This window comes from Dendrobates tinctorius, unplaced genomic scaffold, assembly GCF_039654945.1.
Source record: "Dendrobates tinctorius isolate UK_male_01 unplaced genomic scaffold, ASM3965494v1 ptg000034l, whole genome shotgun sequence".
Classification (NCBI taxonomy): Eukaryota; Metazoa; Chordata; class Amphibia; order Anura; family Dendrobatidae; genus Dendrobates; species Dendrobates tinctorius.
The window spans coordinates 7,319,819-7,347,573 of NW_027361702.1; the positions used below are offsets into that span (position 1 = coordinate 7,319,819).

Below are 27,755 nucleotides of genomic sequence, written 5' to 3' on the forward strand. Positions count from 1 at the left end.
CCCAAGGAACACTGTGCAAGTGATCATATTGAAATGGAAGGAGTATCATACCACTGCAAATCTACCAAGACCCGACCGTTCCTCTAAACTTTCATCTCAAACAAGGAGAAGACTGATCAGAGATGCAGCCAAGAGGCCCATGATCACTCTGGATGAACTGCAGCGATCCACAGCTGAGGTGGGGCAGTCTGTCCATAGGACAACAATCAGTCATACACTGCACAAATCTGGCCTTTATGGAAGAGTGGCAAGAAGAAAGCCATTTCTCAAAGATAACCATAAAAAGTGTTGTTTAAAGTTTGCAACAAGCCACCTGGGAGACACACCAAACATGTGGAAGAAGGTGCTCTGGTCAGATGAAACCAAAATCGAACTTTTTGGCAACAATAGCAAATGATATGTTTGGCGTAAAGGCAACACAGCTCATCACCCTGAACACACCATCCACACTGTCAAACATGGTGGTGGCAGCATCATGGTTTGGGCCTGCTTTTCTTCAGCAGGGACAGGGAAGATGGTTAAAATTGATGGGAAGATGGATGGAGCCAAATACAGGACCATGCTTGAAGAAAACTTGTTGGAGTCTGCAAAAGACCTGAGACTGGGACGGAGATTTGTTTTCCAACAAGACATGGATCCCAAACATAAAGCAAAATCTACAATGGAATGGTTCACAAATAAATGTATCCAGGTGTTAGAATGGCCAAGTTAAAGTCCAGACCTGAATCCAATCGAGAATCTGTGGAAAGAGCTGAAAACTGCTGTTCACAAATGATCTCCATCAAACCTCACTGAGCTCGAGCTGTTTGCCAAGGAAGAATGGGCAAGAATTTCAGTCTCTCGATGTACAAAACTGATAGAGACATACCCCAAGCGACCTGCAGCTGTAATCGCAGCAAAAGGTGGTGTAACAAAGTATTAAGTTAAAGGGGCCGAATAATATTGCACGCCTACTTTTCAGTTTTTGAATTTCCACAAAAATTTAAAATTAGCAATAAATTTAATTCAACTTCACAATTGTGTTCCACTTGTTGTTGATTCTTCACCAAAAATTTACATTTGGTATCTTTATGTTTGAAGCATGATATGTGAGAAAAGGTTGAGAAGTTCCAGGGAGCCGAATACTTTCGCAAGGCACTGTATAGGAGTTACAGGAGGCTCTTTAAGGCCCATACAATGAAGGGCGCCCCACTCCCCCATGGCCGTCCCCTCTCATTACTGCTGACTGTGGTATAGGAGAGCCATATTAATCCATTGTCTATATTCCGATCATGCATTTATTGCATATAATTTAGATATGCCGGGAATGTGACCATTAAACAGACCAAGCCCAAGACAGAGACACAGTGACAAATCCCCAGTTGTAATTAATAAGTAAAAACTATAGTGCATATATAACATAGGGACTCGGTAAACGCATTTTTTGATTTAAAAAAAAAAAAAAAGTGTAAACACCGTCCCACCAAATTTAGCCCAAATTTGCCTTTACATTTCTAAGAGGCTCTTTCTGTTATGAGAAATACTTAAGAAACAACGGTAGATGAAATTATCAGACTTTTCTCAAATCCACGTCATTAGCAAATCAGATGATCAATATCACAGAAATATGGGATCTAGATTAATTTTTAGGGTGAGTGCAAAATCTGGTGAGATTCTATTCTTTAGGTGATGCAAGTTGCAGATAGCGAATCCGCTCTCCTCCACATCTGAATGGTAAAATGTCTCAGATTTGCAAGACTTAGCATGCTGCTTCTATCCTGGTTTTATGGCTTCAAACTACACAGGAATCATCTTATATTGCTTCTTATATAACATTATCAGGCAAGAACTAAGATCGCAGCACAGATCTCTCCTGTGTTCGTCTGCTGCACTCCAGTAGTCCTCCATTCTCCCTTATAGTGGGATTTTCTAGCTCCAAACAGCCTCATATAGGTGTCAAAACAGTGAGATAGTAGAAAAAGTGGCGCTTGATTGTCAGTAATTTGTTTGTTTGTATGTCAACAGGTATTGTCCCCAACGATGGACAGTTTCCGAATGATACTGGCAGGCGTGCCGAACTTTTGGGCACTGGACCAATGTGTAGATATGCAGTAGATCTCCCGCTTGTCCTAAAAATTATGGCTGGTAAAGGTGTTGAAAAGTGAGTGAGATGTTCCCTTCACTCCATGGACTTTCAAAATGAATTAGGATGATAGTCATAAGAGAGTCTGCGCTACCTTACAGCAAACTATCTGATGATTTTAATGCACAGTAAAGCACATACAAGTTAATGTACTGCATCAACACACACAGAGGTCTCTTGACCTTGCCGAGAAGTCTGTGTCTTCTTCCAGTAATCGGTGTGCAGCTCCGCTGTATCTCTGCATACAAGAAGTCAGACCTCATTATGATCCCGGGACTGGACACAGAACCTTACTCCTAACATCCTCTTATTCTACTTCCCAAAAGGAATAAACCCCATACAATAGTGAAAAACAGTATTTACCCCAGATTCCGGTTTAGGCTGGATTATTGTACTCACACTGGTTAGAGATTATCAACATGTGGTAGTCAGAGTCCGAACCGCCAGTCACGGGCGTTGTATCGGCTTCCCTCGGGGCATGCTCATCAGCCATGTTATGGGCATTATATACTGATCCACCACTCAGCCTTAAATGGAACCTGTCAGGTGTGAGAACGCTATTTACCTGAAGACATGGGATTAATCTGTAGTTTCTTAGTGTTAGCAAGATGCCTGACCGCTGTGCTGAAAATGCGGCATCCAGGAGAAAATGAAGTTTATTTCTCCTGGGAGCCGCTGGTTTTTAGTCATGCAGGCCGGTCCTGCCCAGCACAACTACAGTCACAGGTCACAGCACTGGAAGCAGCAGCTGTAGGCATGGCTCTGACACTGACTGACAGCCGGCTGTGCAGTGCAGAACTGGCTGTCACTGCTGGGAAGGCTTACAGTGTTTGCTGAAAAACTATTTTATAAGACAATAAAAAGGTCTTTTTATTTAGGAAGGTATAATGGTAGCAATAAACACATAGTGCTGTTTGGGGAGGGGGGTCTTGTGCCGGTGACTGGTACCCTTTTAATAGTGGATTTGAACTGCAGGCCCAGCAGACAACAAACAGATGTATTGTGTGCTTCGTCCATGGTTAGAATAACAACTGCGGGTCTCCCTAGGATCAATTGTCGGTGACTTCCTCTGCTCCCCTCCCCCATGCTCAAACACTTTTTCCTGTCTGAGCATGGCAAAGGGGAGCAGAGGGGGTCTTGGCTTGACCTGCAGTTTCTGCTCCTGAGGACGCCCGTTTTTCTCGTACAAGTACTATCCATTTTTCTTACAGAAGGCACTCGTGCTTATGACAGTTTATGGGGCTGTTCACGTCAGATTTTTTTTTCTTGGGCGGAGTGGTCCGTGCAAAATCTCGGAGTCACGTCCAATACTGAGCCAAGTGTGGGATCAAAATTAGCAATATAAGTCTATGGGTTCGTGAAAATCTGACAACGCTCGAATGGAACTGTGCGCTCTGGTTCCCAGACTAATACATCTCCCCTTTTATTTTTATTTTTTTTTTGCTGGTCTCTCATGCGAGAAAAACTGATGAAACTCTGACCACTCTTTTTTATATGAGAATATCACCGAATTGTGCATGAGGCTTAAGCGCTCGTTCGGATGTCAGTATTTTCCATGAATGGGAACGGACCACTTTTTTTGGTCAGTGCATTGATCAGGGTGGTCCTGGTCTCATCAGTTTTTCTTGTACATGGAGAAAAAATGTAAAGGTTTCTCCCTTTCTCCTATCCGACAGTCCGCAAATCTCACCGCACTTGGGTGCATCCGATTTCGTCACCATCCTATAGACTTGCATTGCTGATTTTGAGCCGACCCATGGATCACAATCAGGACATGTCTCCTATTTTCAGCAGACTGCTTGGTCCTAGAAAAAACAGAATTTTTAATTCTTTTCCTGGCAAAATACCACTCCTGGCCAGGTAGTGAGGGGTCGCCGGGAACACACTGGTGCAAAGAAGAAGCCGTGAAGGGGGCACAGAATGGCTGCCTTACCTTTCTCAGGATTGAGGGGGTCCCCCAAAATGACAGGCTAGCAATAGGCCCTCACGTGTGTTGGGGTGGTCTGCGGCATTACCCTGCTGCCGACGTTCCCTGCCGTACAGGCTGCGGTCACTTCTCTATGTAGGGGTGCACTTATTTTACCTTTAGTCTCTTCCTAGGCTCTCTCTTAATAAAGAAGTGTCTCTGCGTCATCTGAAGTATTACTCCATGGAGAACGATGGGGGTTGTCTGTTTGTGTCTTCGGTGGATGAAGAATTGGTCCAAGCACAGAGGAAGGTGAGTGGCTTCTCGCCGGCACTTAAGGAGTACAGTCTGGTCTTACAGCTATGATGTTTATAGAGTGGAATAATGGAGGTGTTTCCTGAGGACCCACAGAGGTGCGGTATGGTGGGCGACAGACCCACACTGCCCATTCCACATCATGTATTAAACAGAACTTTGAGAGTGAAGTATACTATATAAAGGGAATCTGTCAGCAGGTTTTTTCCAGCTAATCTGAGAGCAGCATGATGTACGGGCAGAGACCCTGATTCCAGTGATGTCACTTATTGGGTTGCTTGCTGTAGTTTAGATAAAATCACAGTTCTATCAATAGAGGACTAGTATACCTGCTCCATGTAGTCCTCAATATTCACGAGCTCTGTATATAACCCCACCATCACCACTGATAGGCAGAAATCGGCCTATGCACAGTGTACTCAGAAAGCAGTCAGTGGTGTCGGCGAGGTTATATAGAGGTCTGCTGCAGGTAAAACTGTGATTGTATCAATACTGCAGCAAGCAGCCCCGTAAGTGATACATTACTGGAATCGGAGTCTCTGCCTCTACATTATGTTTCTCTGAGGGGGGAACAAAAACCTGGTGACAGATTCCCTTTAAAAGTCTAATCAGAATCATTATATCTTGTACACGTAATACCATGTCATCACAGTGAGTATATACATATGATAAAATGACTATTGCAGATTGTGGAAAATCTCTATACAAAGTAATTTGTGAAAGACGTGACTTTTTTTTTCCGTAAAGCGGCTCTAGTAAAGATGGAAAATAATGACATGAGAGCCTTATGATTGTGCAGGTGGTGAGGCATCTGTCGGCCGAGCTCGGAGTCAGTGTGCAGCCCATCAGCATACACAACCTGCGTTACTCCTTCCAGATCTGGTCGGCAGCAATGTCGGCTGATGGTGATGATGGACAGGTAAGTCTGTTCTTCATGAGTCAGATGTATTAAATATTGTCATGTGCAGTAGATTTATTGGCAATGTCATGGAGTTATATCACTGCAGAAATGCAATGTGATTTAGCGATTTGTCTGGTGACCTCAGCTGCGTGAATCAGCCGGACTGCACCATTGCTCCAGAAAAGCCAGAGTTTACAGATCTGATCAGGGACTATAGTGAGCGATGAGACAGGTCCAGTGTTGCCCCCTGCTGTGCTGCTCCTCTGTGCGGTCAGCGCCAGGCTGGGTTTGTGTTCTCCACCTTCATCTTCTCACAGATGTCAGGAGATCCAGAACTGACATCCAGTGTCTGGACCCTAAGAAATCAAGGCTGCTGCAGGGTCTTCCCGGGATCCCTAGGGAGTGGCGCACGTCCAGAGGCTGTGCAATAGCAGGACCTGCACCACATGACTACCAGGGGGCGGAGCCGGCCGCAGGTCTCCCAGAGGGAGCAGGAGCCGAGTGATGCTGGCCCGAGAATAAAGACTGTACCAGCAGGTATAGCACAAGCAGAAGCGCCGATGAGCGCTAGCCAGGAGGGATGTCAGGGACAGGCTAAGGGTCACAACCGTACAGACAGCAGAAGTACCAGGGGCGTAGCCGAAGTCAGAAACCAGGAAAATAGACACACCGTACCGAATCAGCAGGCAAGCGCACAACGGGACAGACCTGGTCAGAAGCCAAGATATCAAACACAGAATCATGCACAAACGCACTGGGGTCACTTAAACTAAGCCAAGGGCAAAAGTATAGCTGACAGAGAACCCTGGTAAAGAGTGAGTATATATACCCCTCCCAGATCCAGAAAGAGGCCATATACACTTAACCCTGCGAGTGCAGGGCAAGATCCCTGTCCAAACCATGACAACAGTGTGACAATGAGACCAAATTAAGTGGCTGTAACTTGTCCTAATCCTAACGATTAACAAGCAGCCACTTAATTTTGCAAAGGAATGACTATCACTTGCAACGTAGCCCGGCTCATTGTAGCGGTGCGGTTCCAAGCTTGTTCCCTTTTATCACTTGGTGTTTCATTGACAATCGGTGCTTTGGTTTTGATCTTCAGCTCCGTTTTCTATACGCTGTGTGACCTGGAGCGGACACGTCTGTGCCGTATTATTCTTCTACAGCTATTACTAACTGTGTTTTCTTTTACACCAGAGCTTCACCGACCTGATGGCAAATGGGAAAAGTATGTGGCCAAGTTTAGAACTTCTGAAATGGGTGTTTGGTTTATCGCAGCACACGCTGCCCGCCATAGGTGAGCACAAATATGGGAAACGTACAGAAAGCGCCGCATACATCCCCATATCGCCCACACCAACAGTAGGGCAGGGTTCCTGATGAAAAGCTGCAGGTTCCCTACCGATAACTATGGAAATGTGATTATCGTGGGGACCCAAATTGTCAGAAATTTCAGAAGAATTAAAGGGGTTTTCTCTTTTTAGAAAAGTGGACCCCAAACATTAACCGGTCATGTAAAATAACAAAATCCGGTACTACCTGCCTTCCCCAATTCCAGTGTCAGTCTCAGGCCCCAATTCATAGAGGTGACGAGATGGCGTGCTGGAGTCAGAAGAACGTGGGTCAGGAATGTCTGACAAGCGGTGTATGCCTCTCTGCACCATGACAAACTGTACACTGGTCAGACTTTAGGGAAGCTGTGGCTTGGCAACCCCAAGCTACACCAATCTGCCGTGAAAACTACAAGTTGCTAAAACTTTGCACAACTCCAAGTTACACAGTAATTTAGCAACTTTTCATATGAGTCCGACGTAATTCCTTTGATGAATCAGAACCTTGGTGTTTTCGATGTAACAAAGACACCACCTCTGTAGATCACTGCTGCAGCCAATCGCTGAGCTGAGAAACATTTGCCGTTGACCTCCGCTAAGCTCAAAGATTGCCTGCAGCAGTGATGTTATTGCTTATTTTTTTCATTTGCATGTTTCTTTTTTCCTTTTAGGCAGCTATTCCCCTATCCTTATAATTTTCCCACGTTGACCTGTCTGCCGGCTCGTTAATAAATAAGGGGCACAGCTCGGCCTCCTCAGTCAGCGGTGAGGTGTATAACAGCAACCATCGCTGTGATGAGCCTGCGCCCAGCTATAAAGTAACAGCCGGGGATTGCAGGTCCCTGTGATAACCCCTCTGTATAACAGTGAGGCCCATTTATCATCATGGCTAAGGTGGATATGTGGTCAGTAAGGGGTTAAAAGGGTGGTCCAAAACACTAATCTTCATTCTAAGTCAAATGAAGCGTCATCAAAAAGGTAATAAATAGTGATGAGCGAGTATACTCATTGCTCGGGTGACCGCCGAGTATTTTAGTTTTTGTCGCAGTAGCTGCATGATTTATGGCTACTAGACAGTGGGGATTCCCTAACAGAGGCATTCCTCACATGTATTCAGCCTGTCCAGCAGCCACAAATCATGCAGCTGCATCGACACAAACAATCTCCGAGCACGCCAAAATACTCGGAGGGCACCCGAGCATGCTCGGAAAAACCTGAGCAACGAGTATACTCACTCATCACTAGTCATAAATAAGAAAAAAAGCAGGAGCGGGGCCTTATAATTAGAATAAATGATGTCATTAAGAGGGCACTTAGAATGACACTGACTGTTTCAGACCACCCATAAAGGTATTTTGGAATATATTTGACATTTCTTTTCTCTGTTTAATCCCTATGAAAGGATTTATGTCCCCAGTTGATTGTGAGCTAATAATCTGGTCAGCTCTCTAGGAACGAGATAACAGTAGAGAATGTTTTAGGCGAGCTTCGGCAGAGTACCGGTATATACGGTCTGTGTGGAGGAGTCCAAGGGTGAAAATATACAGCCTGCAAGGAAGCGATTCCTGCATTATCATCAATTTTCTTTGACATCATTTTCTAGATTCAGGCTATGTTTACGTTACGTTTTTTTTTTTCTCCCGCAGGCAAAAACCTGCTTTCTTGGCAGTAAAGAAGCCGGTTTTGCGGTCTTTTGTCCACGCTGATAAAGTTTAGTGCAGCCCCCCCAAAAAAATAATTATGCAATTTCCTTAAGGTCTTTGCAGCAAAATCTGACAGCTGTGTTTGTTGTTTCTTTTTTTGCACGTATTGTTTTCTATGGGTGAAAAAGTGCTGCAAAAACGCTGCAAGATGAGACTTGCTGCAGTGTTAAAAAATGCAGCAGATTTCTAATTCCTAATATAGAAAAGGGGGTCCACAAGCTGTAAATGACGTGACGTTAGGAAAAACGTTAGATAATCTAGAGGAAGAGCCTTCAGCACAGAATGCCACCTTACTGCGAATAATGTGTTTTTATTGAAGACACTATCTTGACATAGAAAACAGGACCCAACGTTTTGGCCAACATTGGCCTTTATCAAGGTTATCTAAATAAAATCCTATTTATATCAGCTGAAAGCATCGGACTGGGGTCGTGCCGGGCAGTGTAATAGAAAACAAATCTTGTAGAGAAATCTGAAGGATGGAGGGTTTCCACTTTCACTGTGAGACAATAAAGTAAATTGGTAGTTTAGTATAATACTTAACATAAGGTGGCAGCCACATAGTGGAAAAAACATTGCTAATTAATGCACCAAACCAGGTAGGACGGTAAAGGTCATGGGGGCATCAGGTGACGAGAAAAATACATAGAAAGCAACAACAGGTGGCAAATCCCAGGAATCTATTGCAAAAAGGTGGAAGGCAGCGCCGATATGCAGCGAGACTGCAGAGTGCTGTGACTTACCTGTCCAGAGGTGGCAGAAAACAACGTAACTAAAGAGTCAGAGGAAAACCAGAAAGTTTACTGGTATCTAATGGATGATAGAGCGCAGAGGATAAGGTCACCGGTATAGTGCAGAAGCATGGGGACAGCATGGAGAAGCGCGACGTGTCGGGGTGAGGTCGGCTCTTATTAAATAGAGCTAGAGAGTGGAAACTTTAATCAGCTGTGCAGCCTTCCCTGTGAGGAGTAAGTGCGCCTGCGCGAAATCCGGAGAGGCCAGGAACAGGCAGAAATTGCGAATGAATAAGGAACTGGCCATCCGCAATAAGGTAAGCGCGCGTGTGCCACGTCGTTAACCGGCGGAAAACAATGAGTAGCTGCCGAACAGGGGAGAACTTACCGCCGAGTCTTGTTGTATATCGGCGCTACCTTCCACCTTTTTGCATTAGATTCCTGGGATTTGCCATTACTTTCTATGTATTTTTATTGGTACCTGATGCCCCCATGACCGTTACTGTCCTACCTGGTTTGGTACATTATGTAGAAATGTTTTTCCGCTATGTGGTTGCCATCTTTTTGTTGAGCATTAAACTATGTTACACCACCAATTTATTGTCTTGTCTCCAGTGAATGTTCACTTGAATTCGAGAAACCTTCCATCCTCCATATTTCTCCACAAGATTCCTTTTTTTAATACACTGCCCGCCACGACCCCGGGTCCTATGCCTGCAGTTGATCCAAATGTTATTTTATTTAGATAACCTTGATAAAGGCCAATGTTGGCCGAAAAGTTGGGTTCTGTTTTCTGTCAAGTTTGTGACTTGAATAAAAGACATTATTCGCAGCAAGATGGCATTCTGTGCCAAGTTTTTCAATTCAGTCAGGGAAAAATAATGTACGTGCATCAGATTTCTGTTGCAGATCTAGCAGTTCTCTGAATGCTGAGCTCTGTGTAACCCCACCCACATCACTGATTGGCAGCTTTCTGCCTATGCACAGTGTACAGAGAAATGAGTCAATTAGTGGTGTGGGCAGGGTTATACAGCTCATGAATATGGAGTACTACCTGACAGCAGGTTTACTAGTTCTGTAATGATAAGTGATTTTATTAGCAGATTATCATCACAACTACAGCAAGTAACCCAATAAGTGGCATACAGTGAGTACAGAAAGTATTCAGACCCCTTTAAATGTTTCAATCTATTTCATTGCAGCCATTTGGTAAATTCAAAAAAGTTTTTTTTTTTCTTATTAATGTACACTCTGCACCCCATCTTGACTGAAAAAAGCAAGAGTAGAAATTTTTGCAAATGTATTAAAAAAAGAAAAACTTATCACATGGTCATAAGTATTCAGCCCCTTTGCTCAGTATTGAGTAGAAGCACATTTTGAGCTAGTACAGCTTCTTGGGAACGATGCAACAAGTTTTTTACACCTGGATTTGGGGACCCTCTGCCTTTCTTCCTTGCAGATCCTCTCCAGTTCCGTCAGGTTGGATGGTGAATGTTGGTGGACAGCCATTTTCAGGTCTCTCCAGAGAAGCTCAATTGGATTTAGGTCAGGGCTCTGGCTGGACCAGTCAAGAATGGTCACAGAGTTGTTCTGAAGCCACTAGTTTGTTATTTTAGCTGTGTGCTTAGGGTCATTGTCTTTTTGGAAGAGGTTTTCATCCAGGATATCTCAGTACTTGGCCGCATTCATGTTTCCTTCAATTGCAATCAGTTGTCCTGTCCCTACAGCTGAAAAACACCCCCACAGTATGATGCTGCCACCACGTTTCACTGTTGGGAATGTATTGGGCAGGTGATGAGCAGTGCCTGATTTTCTCCACACATAATGCTTAGAATTATAACCTAAACTGTCTATCTTCGTCTCATCAGACCAAAGAATCTTATTTCTCATAGTCTGGGAGTCCTTCATGTATGCAAACTATGCGGGCTTTCATATGTCTGGCACTGAGGAGAGGCTTCCGTCGGGCCACTCTGCCATAAAGGCCCGACTGGAGGAGGGCTGCAGTGATAGTTGACTTTGTGGAACTTTCTCCCATCTCCCTACTGCATCTGTGGAGCTCAGCCACAGTGATCTTGGGGTTCTTCTTTACCTCTCTCGCCAAGGCTCTTCTCTCACGATTGCTCAGGTTGACTGGACAGCCAGGTCTAAGAGGACTTCTGGTGGTACCATACTTTTTCAATTTAACCCCTTCACTACCAAGGGTGGTTTGCACGTTAACTACCGGGCCAATTTTTACAATTCTGACCACTGTACCTTTATGAGGTCATAACTCTGGAACGCTTCTATGGATCCCGGTGATTCTGACATTGTTTTCTCGTGACATATTGTACTTCATGTTAGTGGTAAAATTGCATTCAAATAACTTGCGTTTATTTGTGAAAAAAACGGAAATTTGGCGAAAATTTTGAAAATTTCGCAATTTTCCAACTTTGAATTTTTATGCCCTTAAATCACAGCGATACGGCACACAAAAAACTTAATACATAACATTTCCCACATGTTTACTTTACATCAGCACAGTTTTGGAACCAAAATTTTTTTTTGTTAGGAAGTTATAAGGGTTAAAAATTGACCAGCGATTTCTCATTTTTGCAACACCATTTTATTTTTAGGGACCACTTCACATTTGAAGCCACTTTGAGGGGTCTATATGATAGAAAATACCCAAAAGTGACACCATTCTAAAAACTGCACCCCTTAAGGTGCTTAAAACCACATTCAAGAAGTTTATTAACCCTTTAGGTGCGTCACAGGAATTTTTTGAATATTAAAAAAAAAATGAACATTTAACTTTTTTTCACAAAAAAAATACTTCAGGTTCAATTTTCTTTATTTTACCAAGGGTAACAGGAGAAATTGGACTGCAAGACTTATTGTGCAATTTGTCCTGAGTACGCTGATACCTGATATGTGGGGGGGAACCACTGTTTCGGCGCATGGCAGAGCTCAGAATGGAAGGAGCGCCGTTTGACTTTTTCAATGCAAAATTGGCTGGAATTCAGATCGGACGCCATGTCACGTTTGGCGAGCCCCTGATGTACCTAAACAGTGGAAACCCCCCCAAGTGACCCCATTTTGGAAACTAGACCCCCCAAGGAACTTATCTAGATATGTGGTGAGAACTTTGAACCCACAAGGGCTTCACAGAAGTTTATAACGTACAGCGGTACAATTAAAAAATCATATTGTTTCCACAAAAATGATCTTTTCACCCCCAATTTTTATTTTTCCAAGGGTAACAGGACCCTAAAAGTTATTGTGCAATTTGTCCTGAGTACGCTGATACCCCATATGTGGGTGTAAATGACTATTTGGGCGCATAGCAGAGCTCGGAAGGGAAGCAGCGCCATTTGACGTTTTTGGCTAGAATTGAGATCGGACACCATGTCGCGATTGGAAAACCCCTGATGTACCAAAACAGTGGAAACCCCCCACAAATGACACCATTTTGGAATCTAGACCCCCCAAGGAACTTATCTAGATGTGTGGTGAGAACTTTGAACCCCCAAGGGCTTCACAGAAGTTTATAACGTACAGCAGTACAATTAAAAAATCATATTTTTTCCACAAAAATGATCTTTTCACCCTCAATTCTTATTTTTCCAAAAGTAACAGGACCCTAAAAGATATTGTGCAATTTATCCTGAGTACGCTGATACCCCACATGTGGGGGTAAACCACTATTTGGGCGTATGGCAGAGCTCGGAAGGGAAGCAGCGCCATTTGACGTTTTTGGCTGGAATTGAGATCGGACACCATGTCGCGTTAGGAAAGCCCCTGATGTACCAAAACAGTAGAAACCCCCCACAAATGACACCATTTTGGAAACTAGACCCCCCAAGGAACTTATCTAGATGTGTGGTGAGCACTTTGAACCCCCCAGTGCTTCACTGAAGTTTATAACGTCCGGGCGTGAAAATAAAAAAATCGTATTTTTTCCACAAACATGATCTTTTAGTCCCCATTTTTTTATTTTCCCAATGGTAACAGGAGAAATTGGACCCCAAAAGTTGTCCAATTTGTCCTGAGTACGCTGATACCTCATATGTGGGAGAAAACTACTGTATGGGCACACGTCGGGGCTCGGAAGGGAAGTAGTGACGTTTTGGAATGCAGACTTTGATGGAATGGTCTGCGGGTGTCATGTTGCGTTTGGAGAGCCCCTGATGTACCTAAATAGTGGAAACCCCCCACAAGTGACCCCATTTTGGAAACTAGACCCCCTAATGAACTTATCTAGATGTGTGGTGAGCACTTTGAACCCCCCAGTGCTTCACAGAAGTTTATAACGACCGGGCGTGAAAATAAAAATATCGTATTTTTTCAACAAACATCATCTTTTAGTCCCCATTTTTTATTTTCCCAAGGGTAACAGGAGAAATTGGACCCCAAAAGTTGTTGTCCAATTTGTCCTGAGTACGCTGATACCTCATATGTGGGAGAAAACTACTGTATGGGCACACGTCGGGGCTCGGAAGGGAAGTAGTGACTTTTTGGAATGCAGACTTTGATGGAATGGTCTGCGGGTGTCATGTTGCGTTTGGAGAGCCCCTGATGTACCTAAACAGTGGAAACCCCCCACAAGTGACCCCATTTTGGAAACTAGACCCCCTAATGAACTTATCTAGATGTGTGGTGAGCACTTTGAACCCCCCAGTGCTTCACAGAAGTTTATAACGACCGGGCGTGAAAATAAAAATATCGTATTTTTTCAACAAACATCATCTTTTAGTCCCCATTTTTTTTTATTTTCCCAAGGGTAACAGGAGAAATTGGACCCCAAAAGTTGTTGTCCAATTTGTCCTGAGTATGCTGATACCTCATATGTGGGAGAAAACTACTGTATGGGCACACGTCGGGGCTCGGAAGGGAAGTAGTGACGTTTTGGAATGCAGACTTTGATGGATTGGTATGCGGGTGTCATATGCGTTTGGAGAGCCCCTAATGTACCTAAACTATTGAAACTCCCCACAAGTGACCCCATTTTGGAAACTAGACCCCCCACCGAGCTTATCTAGATGTGTGGTGAGCACTTTGAACCCCCAAGTGCTTCACAGAAGTTTATAACGCCTGGGCGTGAAAATAAAAAAAACATTTTTTTCCGCAAAATTATATTTTTGCCCCCAATTTTTTATTTTCCTAAGGGTAACAGGAGAAATTGGACCCCAAAAGTTGTTTTGTAATTTGTCCTGAGTAGGCTGATACCCTACATGTGGGGGTAAAACACTGTTTGGGCACATGGCAGAGCTTGGAAGGGAAGGAGCACCATTTGACTTTTTCAACGCAGAATTGGCTGGAATTGAGATCAGACGCCATGTTGCCTTTGGAGAGCACCTGATGTGCCCAAACAGTGGAAACCCCCAATTATAACTCCAACCCGAACCTCATCACACCCCTAACCCTAATCTGAGCCCTAACCCTAGCCCTAACCCTAGCCCTAACCCTAACCCTAGCCCTAACCCTACCCTAACCCTAACCCTAGCGGGAAAATGGAAATAAATACATTTTCTTTTAGTTTTATTATTTTTCCCTAACTAAGGGGGTGATAACGGGGGGTTTGATTTACGATTTATGGCGGTTTTTATGTTTGGCGGCTGTCGCACGCTAAAAGACGCTTTTTATTGTAAAAATAGTTTTTGCATCACCACATATTGTGAGCTATAATTTTTCCGTATTTTGACCCACCGAGTCATGTGAGGTCTTATTTTTTGCGGGACGAGTTGACGTTTTTATTGGTACCATTTTCGGGCACGTGACATTTTTTGATCGCTTTTTATTCCGATTTTTGGGACGCAGAATGAACAAAAACCAGCGTTTCATGAATTTCTTTTGGGGGGGTGCGTTTACACCGTTCCGCGTGCGGTAAAATTGATAAAGCGGTTTTATTCTTCGGGTCAGTACGGTTACAGCGATACCTCATTTAGGTCGTTTTTTTATGTTTTGTCGGTTTTTTGCAATGAAAACTATTTTATATAAAAAATAATTATTTTTGTATCGCTTTATTCTGCGAGCTATAACTTTTTTATTTTTTTGCGGATGATGCTGTATGGTGGATCGTTTTTTGCGGGACAAGATGACGTTTTCAGCGGTACCATGCATATTTATATGCGTCTTTTTGATCGCGCGTTATTGCACTTTTTGTTCGGTGGTGTGATAATAAATCATTATTTTTTGCTTCGTTTTTTATTTTTATTTTTTAAGGGGTTCGCTAAAGGGGTTAACTAATGGGACAGTTTTATAGGGCAGGTCATTACGGACGCGGCGATACCAAATATGTGTACTTTTATTGTTTTTGTTTCTTTTTATTTTGAAAAAATGGATTTATTGGGGAATATTTTTTTTTTTTTTTACTGATTTATTTAGCGATTTTTTTTTAAATTATTTTTAACACTTTTTTTTTTTTTTTTTTTTACTTTATTACCTTGTCCCAGGTGGGACATCACTGTCCTGTGACAGATCGCTGATCTGTCACATCACAGATCACTGTGACAGATCAGCGATCTGTCACAGGCACTGCTGCAGACTTCCTCATGCCTGCGCTTTGCAGGCAGTGAGGAAGTCAGCTCCCTGCAGGCCCCCGTCGCCATCTTGGATCCGGGGGCCTGTAGGGAAAGAGCCCCCCGCAGCAGCGCTGCACATTGCGCTGCCGTGGGGGGCTCAGGGAAGCACGGAGGGAGCCCCCTCCCTGCCGATGCTTCCCTTTAACCCCCGGTACACCGCGATTGCGTTTGATCGCGGTGTGCAAGGGGTTAACGTGTCGGGGGCGGTCCGTGACCGCCCCTGACACATTGTGCCGGATGTCAGCTATGATAATTAGCTGACACTCGGCCGCGATCAGCGGCGCTCACGACGTGGGCGCCGCTGATCGCGATGACGTAATATTCCGTCCATGGTAATTAGGTCCATGGTCACATGGATGGAATATTACGTCAATTGTAGGTAAGGGGTTAAGGATCATGGAGGCCACTGTGTTCTTAAGAATCTTGAGTACTGCAGAAATTCTTTTGTAACCTTGGCCAGATCTGTGCCTTGCCACAATTCTGTCTCTGAGCTCATTGGCCAGTTCCTTTGACCTCATGATTCTCATTTGGTCTGACATGCGCTGTGATCCGTGAGGTCTTATATAGACAGGTGTGTGCCTTTACAAATCAAGTCCTATCAGTTTAATTAAACACAGCTGGACTCCAATGAAGGAGTAGAACCATCTCAAGGAGGATCACAAGGAAATAGCATGTGGACTTAAATATGAGTGTCTCAGCAAAGGGTCTGAATACTTATGACCATGTGATATTTTGGTTTATCTATAATAAATTTGCAAACATTTCTGTTTTTTCAGTCAAGATGGGGTGCAGAGTGCACATTGAGAAAAAAATGAACTTTTTTGAATTTACCAAATGGCTGCAATGAAACAAAGAGTGAAAAATTTAAAGGGGTCTTAATACTTTCCATACCCACTGTAGCTAGGAATCAGGGTCTCTGTCTCTACTTCGCAATGGTAGTCTGAACCAGGATGGATATCGCCAACATAATGTGTCTGGCCTATAACCTCACTAGTTTAACCCCTTGGCCTACAAACAAAACCTACATGCTTCCTACATAAATCTATATTTACGGCACAGACATTTCTGCAACAAAACTGCCGCTATCTGTGCCGTAGAGGGAACATTACCAGTCCTGACACCTCGCTGCAGTATGCTGTTACCATACTTGTATAATATTCCTGATGTGTTTGTGTCTTGAGTGCAGGTCTAGCGCTCACCGAGAAACTGGCTAACCTAAATCCTGAAGGCAGCGCCAAAATGATCCAGAAAGCCAAACACCTGAAGGAAGAGATCACCTCCCTGCTGGGAGACGATGGGATCCTGCTCTATCCATCACACCCCAAGATAGCTCCAAAGCACAATGAGCCTCTGGCCATGCCTTTTAACTTTGCATACACCGGTTAGTATGTATACTGCTTAAGGTTTGGGATATTTTATCTGTAGTAAATTCAATGATAAGATCCAGCTCACCAGAAACAGCATCCTGACATCGGAGCACGAGACCGCTGTGTCAAAGCGCTTGATTTAAAACAATGAAGAAAGGAATGTCCAGCTCCACGATGTAGTGAATACATAAATCCTTTTATTCACTTCAAAGGTGAGGTTAAAAGGCCAGCATAGAAAAACAAGGCTTGCGCTCTCAACCCTTTTCTGGTGACTTTGCACCCTTAAGGCCCCTTTACATTTAGTGATGCACCAGCGATCCCGACCACGATACGACCCGGTCAGGATCGCTAGTGCATCGCTAAATGGTCGCTAGTGAGCTGCCACACAGGCAGATCTCACAGCGATGTAGCAGCGATACAGCGGTCGTTACTTACCTTTCAGACGCGGCGATCCTGACGTCCTCCCGTCCACGCGTCGCTCGTCGGCGCCAGCAGGAAGCGCCCGACGAGAAATGGAGCTGCGCGATCAGCGATGGACAGCGGGGGAGCCGGTCTGAGGTAAGTATCACACATAGCGATATCGCTGCTACGTCACCAAATCGGTGATGCTTTAGCGATATCGCTATGTGTAAAACCCCCTTTGGTCATGATGGCATCATGGCTAAGGGTGTGAAGTCACCAAAAACGCAAGCCTTGTTTTTCTATGCTGGCCTTTTAACCTCACCTTTGAAGTGACTAAGTGAATAAAAGGATTTATGTATTCACTACATCGTGGAGCTGGACATTCCTTTCTTCATATTTTATCTGTACTTTACAATGTTATAGAATAACGAGGGGAATGTAAGAACAAAGATGGACACGGCCGAGGGAAAATCAGAACTACGAAGGGAATGTGCAGCAATATTCCACAACAGACACCATCTAATGAGGGGCAGCACCAAATCACAAAGTGATGTTATTGCGGCACATTTGAGACGTTGTCCGTGACACTTATTATGCTGCCAAGGTTCATGCTGTGCCACTGCTACATTACAGCGTAGTACAAGTCAATGAGTCGTGGGTACTCTGATAAGAAAATTGCAACAAGTCTGTCGTGGTGGACTTCTCGCTACTTGCTTGGTGCAGAACACTCGGGATGTGACCTCGATCATTTGTATCATGCGCAGATGTAGTGACAACAAGCGAACCTTGGCATGGCCAAAGTTTGTGTATGGCCCCAACCTCCGAGAGACAGCAAGGTTTTACAGACAGAGACCCATTGTTGAATTGATGGGGTAGTCAGTCTGAGAACCCTTTCAACTTTTTTTTCCACTCGGATCAAATAGTAGCCATTATCAGGCCGCCATTACATCTGATCACAAGGGGACATTGATGTTCCAGTGTGAGACACTTCCCTTTAACGTTTTGAATACTTCAGATGCTATTGCCTGTAGCATTTCAGGGGTTGAGTGGCCGGGATCGAGGACATCTGCCGCTGACAAGCTCCACTTTGACTCCTCGTATCATCTCCTTGCTTCTTCCTTTGTCCCTGCTGCCCCTGTGGTGTTAATCAGACCACAGTGTGAAGTCATGTCATGCTTCTCGTGTTTGGTAGGTCAACTATGACCCATTCCTTCCCATGAACTATATACTATATACAGACCATGAATGGCTTCTGGAAGAAGACCGCCAATGTTATACAACACTTAATAACAGGAGTGAAAAAGGAAGAAGGAGGTAAAACCAAATCGTCGCTACATCCACGCCAGCCTCTGTGAGGAAAAACTCATCTAGGGTGGGATAGGAGCTTCAAAAATCAGGAGGCAGCAAGTTCCCCACTTTCCTGACTCCCATACTGGACAGTCTATCGCTGTGGGAGATAGGGATTTTTTCCCTTGGGTTTATACTTTGGAATAATGGTGCAATAATCGGGGAAACACTACGATAAACTGTACAGAAGCAAAACTTATAAGAACGTGTCAGTCATACTTAGGCTGGTTTCACATTAGCGTTTTTTTGTGCAGTGCATCGTGTGCATCCATGCGTACCTATGTTTAACATAGAGTACGCATGGTCTTGTGTTTGCATGCGTTCGTCTGCGTTTTCGTGCACATGCGTTTTTTTCAAGGTGTGCGTCTAGACCAGGGTTTCCCAACTCCAGTCCTCAAGGCACACCAACAGATCATGTTTTCAGGATTTCCTTAGTATTGCTCAGGTGATAATTGCTTCACCTGTGCAATACAAAGGAAATCCTGAAAACATGATCTGTTGGTGTGCCTTGAGGACTGGAGTTGGGAAACCCTGGTCTAGACGACCCAGACGCAACCTGTTGCGTGTTTGGGTCCGTCCAAAGGCGTCAAAAAAAGCATGCGTTCTCTTGCGCACAGAAAGCGTCATAACGCATTACAGTCTATGGGAACGCAGGCGTGCGCATGGACATGCGTATGCCTGCGTTTGCATGCATTTTATGAGTAAACGTGTAGACACTGGTTTGACACCTAGAGAACGAATGCACATAAAAAACGCAAACGCATGCAAAAACGCATGATGCGTTTTTGAATGCGTTTCTACTTGCGCACAAAGACGCTAATGTGAAGGTAGCCTTACACGGTAATTGTACTTATGTCGAGGGGAGGCAGTATAATGGTTCATTCATGGCAGCGTTCGCCTCTTCCTGAGGGCCAGACAAATCCTACTCTCCAGCCCCGGCTTCCACTCATCACGCCAGTGTCTTGCCCTAGCTCTGTCCATTTCAGCGAAGCTGGAAGAAACTGGCATAAAGACGCCAGACATTGCAAAATTTAGGTGCGGCTCTGAATTGCGCATAAAATTTGTAATTTTTTAATGCATTTACACCAGAATTCTGTCATGAAAGCGTTGATACTTCGGGCCCTAAGTGACAGTCTAGCATTTCTTAAGTTCAGACTGGCGAACTATTTGCCAGTTGTAGTACACAAAAAACAGAAAAAATTAACAAAGAAAACAAAAAATGGCTGCTTCACGTTTCAGCCTCTGGTTTTAAGTTATGAGCTTTAAAGAGGACATGGCATTTGCTAAAAAATACAAAACACTGAATTAAACGATTTAAAAATTAAGATTTTGGGGACTTATCATAAAATCTCTTTCGGAGTTTTTATTGGGGGAACACAGGAAACCAAGGCTGTATGCTTGCTGCCGACACTAGGCAATGATCGTTAGCTCCTCCTCAGTGTTCACCCAGCGACCAGAGCCAAACCGACCAGTTAGTGTGAAAGCAGGAGAAGGGATTGATTGCAAGCTAGGGGAAATGATGGCGAGCACAGAGCCTCTAGATGTGCGTGGTCACCCGTCCCTCCCTGATGCTACTAGTTATAGCTCGGCAGCTGATGTAGCAGTCTCAGATGCTGCTGAGCTGTGATTGGCAGCCTCTGAGAGGGAAGGGCAACAGCGCACGCCCCAGAGAAAACTGAAGAAACTCCCAGTTGTCTACAAGCAGAAATTTCACATACTGCGCTCGAGTACAAATGTAAATATCTCTGCAATGGATCGATGCAGTACAAAACAGAAAACAGCGGCAGAATCAGGGGAGCTCAGGGGTTGTTACAATGTATTTCACTTTTTTTGTAGCAAGTAGGAGATCTTCGTTAAACAAGGTATCATCAGTAAGTGATATTCCTTAATTTACATGGAACATGCTGCTTTTATGTTATAGCTTTTTGTATTTTGCTGTGTTAGATTACACCTATTAAAACACAATTGTAATAACGGAACATTTTCTCTTCCCCCCCCCTCAGGGATCTTTAATGTGTTGGGTCTTCCAGTTACCCAGTGTCCACTGGGGCTTAATGCAGCAGGACTGCCTCTAGGCATACAAATCATTTCTTCTCAGCACAATGACCATCTAACTTTAGCACTTGCCCAGTATCTGGAAAAATCATTAGTTGGTTGGACGCCACCAGGAAATATCTGACATATTGGATGAAATTAGGACTGTTCTTACAAATCATGAAATGTCCACAAAGGTTGTCTATGCATTGTCATTTTTGGAGATTGTTTGATTTAATGTTCTACAATGTATGTCTTTATAGCTAAAGGTAAAATATATATATTTGAAAATTAATAAAAATTAGAAAATATTCTTACCACACAAGCTAGTTATCATCGCGGAACAATTTGTTGGATTTTGCCGATTTCCAAACTGTGGTTAGTTTGAAAATTATCTTTTCCCATATGTCTAGTTCACATCAGCATCGACTTTGAAATGCTCTATTTTATTTTTTTACTCTTGCCTATTCAGTTTTGAAACAGCTTTGAGGGGTCTACATGTCAAACACCCCAAAAGTGATAACTATTCAAAACTGCATTCTGGAAGCTTGGGAACTTTAGGTGCTTCGCAGGACTTTACATTAAAGTAGAACGAAAGTTTTAGTTACTAACCGGTAATGGTATTTTTTGGAGCCCATAACTTCACCACGAGAGATGGGATCCACCCTTCAGGGACCAGAAACTTACAGATACAAAAGGACGGTACCTCTCCCACGCATCAGTTGGATTACAGAGCCCGATAGGACTTCCATGGTTAATGGCAGAAATAAGAGTATTGCATATAACACCGAACAATTTCACACAAGTGAAAAATTATAAGAGGAAGAAGTGTACACCCTCACGTGAAGGGAGGGAATCTAAGGGTGCTGTCATGGGCTCTGAAAAATACAGTTACCGGTAAATAACTAAGGCCGAGTCTCGCATGTTAATACCCAGGACTGCCGCTAGCACTCGGAACGGAGCATGCGGCCACATAGCAATACATGCAGCGGCACGCTCTGCTCCTGAGTGCCAGCGGCAGTGCCGGGTATTAACATGCGAGACTCGGCCGTGTTTCTCGCATACACTCCCTGACAGAAGTTATGTCGCTTATCCATGTTATGTAAATAAGCTTATAACCTGATGTTAAATTTATCCATTGGTTGTATAAATTATTCTTTTGAAAATTGAGACCCTCCAAAATGTGGTTTAGGTTAAGAAAATAAATTGCCATCAATGCAGAAATATTGATCATTTAATGGACACAGAATGGTCAGATTTTGGCAAGACAACAGTTTTGTCGCCTGGTCATATAATGCACCCAATCCTAGTTTACATCCTCACCTGTACATGTAAATGATCGATTAATTAGTGGGTGTGTATAAAAAGAAACCCAGAACCCCAGACCTTCACTTGAGCTGTAACAACATGCCAAAAACCCACCCTGTGACCAAAGCCTGGATTATCAAGAGGCTGAAGACCAGATCCACTGCAGAGGTGGCTGGCACCTTTAATGTGTCTCAGTGTCAACTACAAAGAATTAAAATAAGATTTGAAGAGACTGGAGATGTGTTTGACAAGCCCAGGTCCGGCAGACCCCGCAAGACAACTGCTCAGGAGGAACGTTTGTTGGTTAGAAAATCCAAAGCAAGCCCCTCTTCTACTGCAGCAGAGCTCCAACAGGCCTGGTCACCTCAAGTCCCTGTGTCAACTAGAACAGTTTGTAGGATTCTGTCTCGAAATAGCCTCCATGGTTGAATCAGTGCCCAGAAGCCAGCACTAAACAAAAGGCAAATAAAAAACACTGTGGCATTTGCAAAGTCCCACAGCCTGTGAAACAGATGGACGCTGCAAAAGTGGCAGAAGGTGGATTTCTCTGATGAATCTTCAGTAGAATTACACCACAACCGCCACAAATACTGTAGGAGACCTACTGGAGCCCGTATGGATCCAAAATACCCACAGAAAAGTTAAATTTGGTGGTGGAAAGATCATGGTCTGGGATTACATTCAGTATGGGGGGGGGGGGGTGCGAAACATTAGCTACCTCATATTCCAAATCATAAAAGGGGTCAAATTCTGCAGCAGCATGGTGCTCCATCTCTACAGCAAAGTTCCTCCAGGCAAAAAAAGATCAAAGTGCTCAAGGACTGGCTAGCCCAGTCACAAGACATGAATATCATTGAGCATGTTTGGGGTAGGATGAAAGAGGAAGCTTGGAAGACAGAACTAAAGAATCTAGATGAACTCTGGGAGGCATGTAAGACTGCATTCTTTGCTATTCCTGATGACGTCATTAATAAATTGCATGAATCATTGTTGAACCGCATGGATGTAGTCCTTCAAGCTCATGGAAGTTACACAAAATATTAAATATGACTCTAATAGAACCACAACTTCATTCATCAATGTTATGCAACATATATTTGTATTTTAAGTTAATTATTTGTTTGAATATCACATTACTTTCTGTGGCCGACAAAACTTTTGTCTTGCCAAAATCTGAACATTCTGTGTCCATTAAATGATCAATATTCTGCATTGATGGCAATTAATTTTCTTATAATAAACCAGATTTCAGAAGATTTCAGCTTTTAAAAGAATAATTTATACAACCAATGGATGAATTTAACGTCAGGTTCTAAGCTTATATTTACATAACATGGATAAGCGTCATAACTATTGTCAGGGAGTGTATGTGATCCCAGTCTAAGACTTGATTCGATCTCCCATGACAGCACCACGAGAGAGAATTACAGAGGGGCAACAATTGCCTTAGGGAGGGACCACAGCCTGCAGCTCCCTTATACCAAAGGTGAGATCTGAGGAGGTACCCATATCCAACTTATAATGATTATAAAAGGTGGAAGGAGAAGACCATGTTGCTGCCTTACATATCTGGTCAATTGAGACCTCAGACCTCTCCACCCATGAGGTTGCCATGACTCGACTGGAATGCACCCTTAGCCCCTCTCTGGCCACCTAGCCAAAGTACTCCTTGACAACCTAAGACCCTTCCTGATGCTCTAGAAGGACACAAACAAGCATTATCCTTCTTCCAAGGATTAGTGACCGATAGATACTCTAGCAGGCACTTTCTAACGTCTAGTATGGAGCTTCCTTTCTGGTTAGTAGGATTGGGGAGGAAAGAAGGGAAAACCATCTCCTGTGACCTGTGGAATCTGGAGGCTACCTTGGGCAAGTAAGCTGGGTCTGGCCTAAGCACCACCCTGTCATCTAGGAACTGTGTATGTGGAGCGAGTCTAGAAAGAGCCTGGATATTACTCACCCTCCGAGCTGATTTAATTGCAAACAAGAAGGCTACTTTAAAGGGAGAGCACCTTCACAGAAGCAGAAATAATGGACACAAATGGGGGCTCAGTCATAGCTGTGAGAATCAATCCTTTCTTTATGAATGGGCCTAGATCTCGATGATTTATTAAATTTGGCCACCCAGTAATTATCCGCGATGTCAAAGCTAAATAAGGCCCCCGGGGCTGAAACTTGAACCTTAAGGGTACTTGTGGAAAGACCCGTCTCCAGACCCATTTGAAGGAACTCCAGAATTTGACCTATTGGCACCCCCTCCCCGGCTCTTAATTCTGAGGTAGCTAGAAATTTCCTCCAGGTCATGGTGTAGATCCTGGCTGTAAATACCATTCTACTCTTTAGGAGAATGGCTATTAAATTGAGCAAAAATCCTTTATCCCTCAGTAACGACCTTTCAAATTCCACACTGTCAGGTGAAGCCCCACCACTCAAGGATGGTAGACTGGACCTTGGGAGATGAGATCCGGATGTTCTGGTAGCACCCATGGATCGGAGACCGACATGGCCCTTAGCCATGAGAACCATGCAAAGGGGCAATTACTATAAAAAGGGCTAAGGGGGAAAAGCATAACTCAGGTTGAAGTCCCACTTTATCAAGTAGGCATGTACCACCAGAGGTTTCTCTCTGGGGTCGAGAGAACACTACCTCTTCACTTTTCTGTTCTTCTTGGTGGCAAAGCGGTCTACGTCCAGCTGACCCAACATCTGCAAAGTCTGGTCGAAAACGGCGCTTTTCCACATCCATTCTCCCTGCCTTAGTAGGTTGGGACTCAAAAAGTCTGCCCTGATGTTGTCCTTTCCTCTTACGTGCAGCGCTGTCAAGGATAGAACATGCTCCTCTGCTATTAGAAAAAGCCGCTCTGTCACTTCCATTAGGGGTCTGGATCGCGTTCCACCCTGGTGGTTGATGTAGGCCACCGCAACCTGATTGTCGGAGAGGATCCTTACGTGATGACCCTGCAGGTATATAAGGAGCGCCTTAACTACCAGTTCTACTGCCGTTAGCTCATTCAGGTTAGATAAACTCTTAACTGTTGCTCCCATCTTGAAGGAGCGCACTACCAAGAACCCATATAGAGCTCTAAGATTAATGATAGGCCTGAAGGAACCATCCGTATTCCAAATCAGAAAGAGGGGGGAGTAGAATTCTCTACCCCTCTCTGGCCTAGGAAGCTCCACCAGGACCTCCTTATGCCATAGCTCCAGGACCTCAGCCTCTAGAGCGGCCTGTTCTGAGGGGGATGACCAGGAAGGGGTTATGAATTTGTCCTGCGGGATAGAAGAAAATTCCAATCTCAACCCTGATGATTTCAGGCTACGCTCCCCAGTCACTATTGGTAATCCGTGGCGGAGGCCGCCAGTCATTGGGCGGTTTCTTATGCTCTCATGATGAGCCTCCAAACATGAACTCCATATACCTCTTTTCTTCCTCTCATCCCACTTTGCTCGGTCCCTAGAAGGCTTCCTACAACTGAACCTTCTACTGAAGGGTCGCCGGTAGGAAGGGGGTCGACAAGCTGGGGAATTTATTTTTATTGTCCCGTCTTCTCCAGAAGCTCATCCAGTACCAGTCGAAAGAGGTACTCCACTTCACATGGAATGAAACAAAGTCTGGACCTGGCCTGAATATCCCATGGCCAGCATTTTAGCCATAATGCTCTCCGAGCTGCGTTAGAAAGGCCCACTGCTCTAGCTGCCATCTTGACTGAATCCACCAAGGCATCAGACAAAACCGCTGCAGCACCTTGAATCACAGGTAAGGTGCCTAGAATAACCTCACGCGAGACTCCCCCTTTTAACGGAGTCTCTAGTTGGTCCAGCCAGACCATCATTGACCTGGCCATACATTTGAATGCCACTGCTGGTCTCAGTGATCCTGCCGACATCTTCCATGCCCCCTTAAGGAACATGTCTGCCTTCTGATCTGGAGACAATCTTCAGGGGGCATACTCATCTTCCAGTGCTAGCCCTTCAGAGTTGGTGACCCACCAGACACCCCTCTACCTGCCCGCTCACTATCGTGCGGTCCACCCTGGACGCACCGTGGCACTTCCAGGGACCCCTCACAGGGCGAGGCTGGGGGACCCCCACTACCTGAACCGACTGACAGGGCCTGGGATACATCAAATCTTCCTTCACATGTCTGTAGGACAGGAAACCAACTGATGCATGGGAGAGGTGCAGCCCTTTTGTATCTGTAGGTTTCCTGTCCCTGAAGGGCAGATCCCCTCTCTTGTGGTGGTGTCATTGCAAATAAACTATAGGAACAGAAAGCACAATAGGGTCTTACCCGAGTAATTGCTAAACGAATAAATGAAGATTCACTAACCCCTTCCAGGAGAGGTTCAGGCATGTAAGATCCGTAGTCAGCTTGCTGCACGTCCAAAGGTCAGCTCCGTGACCGCCAGAAATTCAGATTTTTATGGAATAAATTCATGGACTTCAGTGCGCTGCTTGACAAATTCACGAATCCAGGTTATGTCATCCCCTGATGAAGAAGTGGTATACACTTTGAGACACGTTGGGAAATAAAACAGTTAATCTTTTCTCATAACCTGGATTCGTGAATTTGTCAGCAGCGCACTGAAGTCCATAAATTTATTCCATAAAAATCTGAAGTGGTGGTGTCATGGGAGACCAAATAAAAATTACATTCTTTTCACTAAAATGTTGCTTTAGCTTCAAGTTTTTCTTTTCCTCAAGCTGCAGTCAATAGAAATTGTTTGACAATTTTCCTTTGTGTATGTTCTCTGAATGCATGATGTGGCCGCAAACTATTTTTTTGGCACACAAAGGAAGGCTGTTTGACTTTAAGAACAATTTTGTCAAATAGAAGGTGGACACCATGTCACATTGGCAGAGCCCCTAAAGTGCTGAAAAAGCAGAAATCCTCTAAAGATTCTGCAAATTACATTCAAGGAGATCTTCTAGGTGTAGTGACTATTCTGAACCCTACGGCGTCTGCTACATCCACTGCGCACTCATTTTTGGAAGAGTGAAAATATTACTGATATGCCTGTTTAGTGCCCAGCTTGGGTTTCTGGAGACATGCACCCCATAAATTGTTAAACAGGTTGTCCAGGACTTAAAGGGGTAGTCCCACGACCAAGTACATTTTAATTAATACATCTTGGCATAATAAGTTCCACAATTGGATGTGTTAAAAAAAAATGTTTGTGCCAAGATTGCAGAGGCACATTTATAAGGTTATGTCCAACTAGACAGAGCTGCTGCAGTTCATAGTTGGCACATGCTTTCTTACTTACGATGAGAGTATACTGAGGTGACATTTCTCTGCCCGTTTTATCACAGGATCAAGAGTTTCTGGCCCTCTGAGCTCATAAATAAGCTCAGCACTCCCTGAATTGCCTGTGTCACTGAGCTGATTTTTGATGAGCTCAAAATGCTGAAGATGCCGCAGAAACTCACTCCTGTGATAAAGCAGGCAGGGAAATGTTACCTCAGAAAGCAACAGCTGTAAGCTCCTGCTATTTTATCTGTATACTCATTTATCAAAACTGACTAAAGGGGCTTTTACACATAGCGATATCGCTAAAGCGTCACCGATTTTGTGATGCAGCAGCGATATCGCTAGCGATACCGCTATGTGTGATACTTACCTCCGACCGGCTTCCCCGCTGGTTATCGCTGATCACGAGAGATCGTGCAGCTCCATCTCTCGTCGGGCGCTTCCTGCTGGCGCCGACGAGCAAAGCGTGGA

At 44.2% G+C, this 27,755-nt stretch overlaps 1 protein-coding gene across 1 annotated transcript in view; it reads left to right on the forward strand.

Annotated features, from left to right (window-relative positions):
• The window catches only part of FAAH2 (fatty acid amide hydrolase 2), a 44,670-nt gene extending 23,620 nt beyond the window's left edge, over window positions 1-21,050 (forward strand). The window contains exons 5-10 of the mRNA XM_073573061.1: window positions 2,005-2,140; window positions 4,223-4,340; window positions 5,143-5,262; window positions 6,445-6,544; window positions 16,762-16,956; window positions 20,695-21,050. Of these exons, the coding sequence (XP_073429162.1) occupies window positions 2,005-2,140; window positions 4,223-4,340; window positions 5,143-5,262; window positions 6,445-6,544; window positions 16,762-16,956; window positions 20,695-20,870 (845 nt within the window). The 3' untranslated portion in view covers window positions 20,871-21,050. The remainder of the gene's footprint in view (window positions 1-2,004; window positions 2,141-4,222; window positions 4,341-5,142; window positions 5,263-6,444; window positions 6,545-16,761; window positions 16,957-20,694) is intronic.
• Window positions 21,051-27,755: the final 6,705 nt, after the last annotated feature.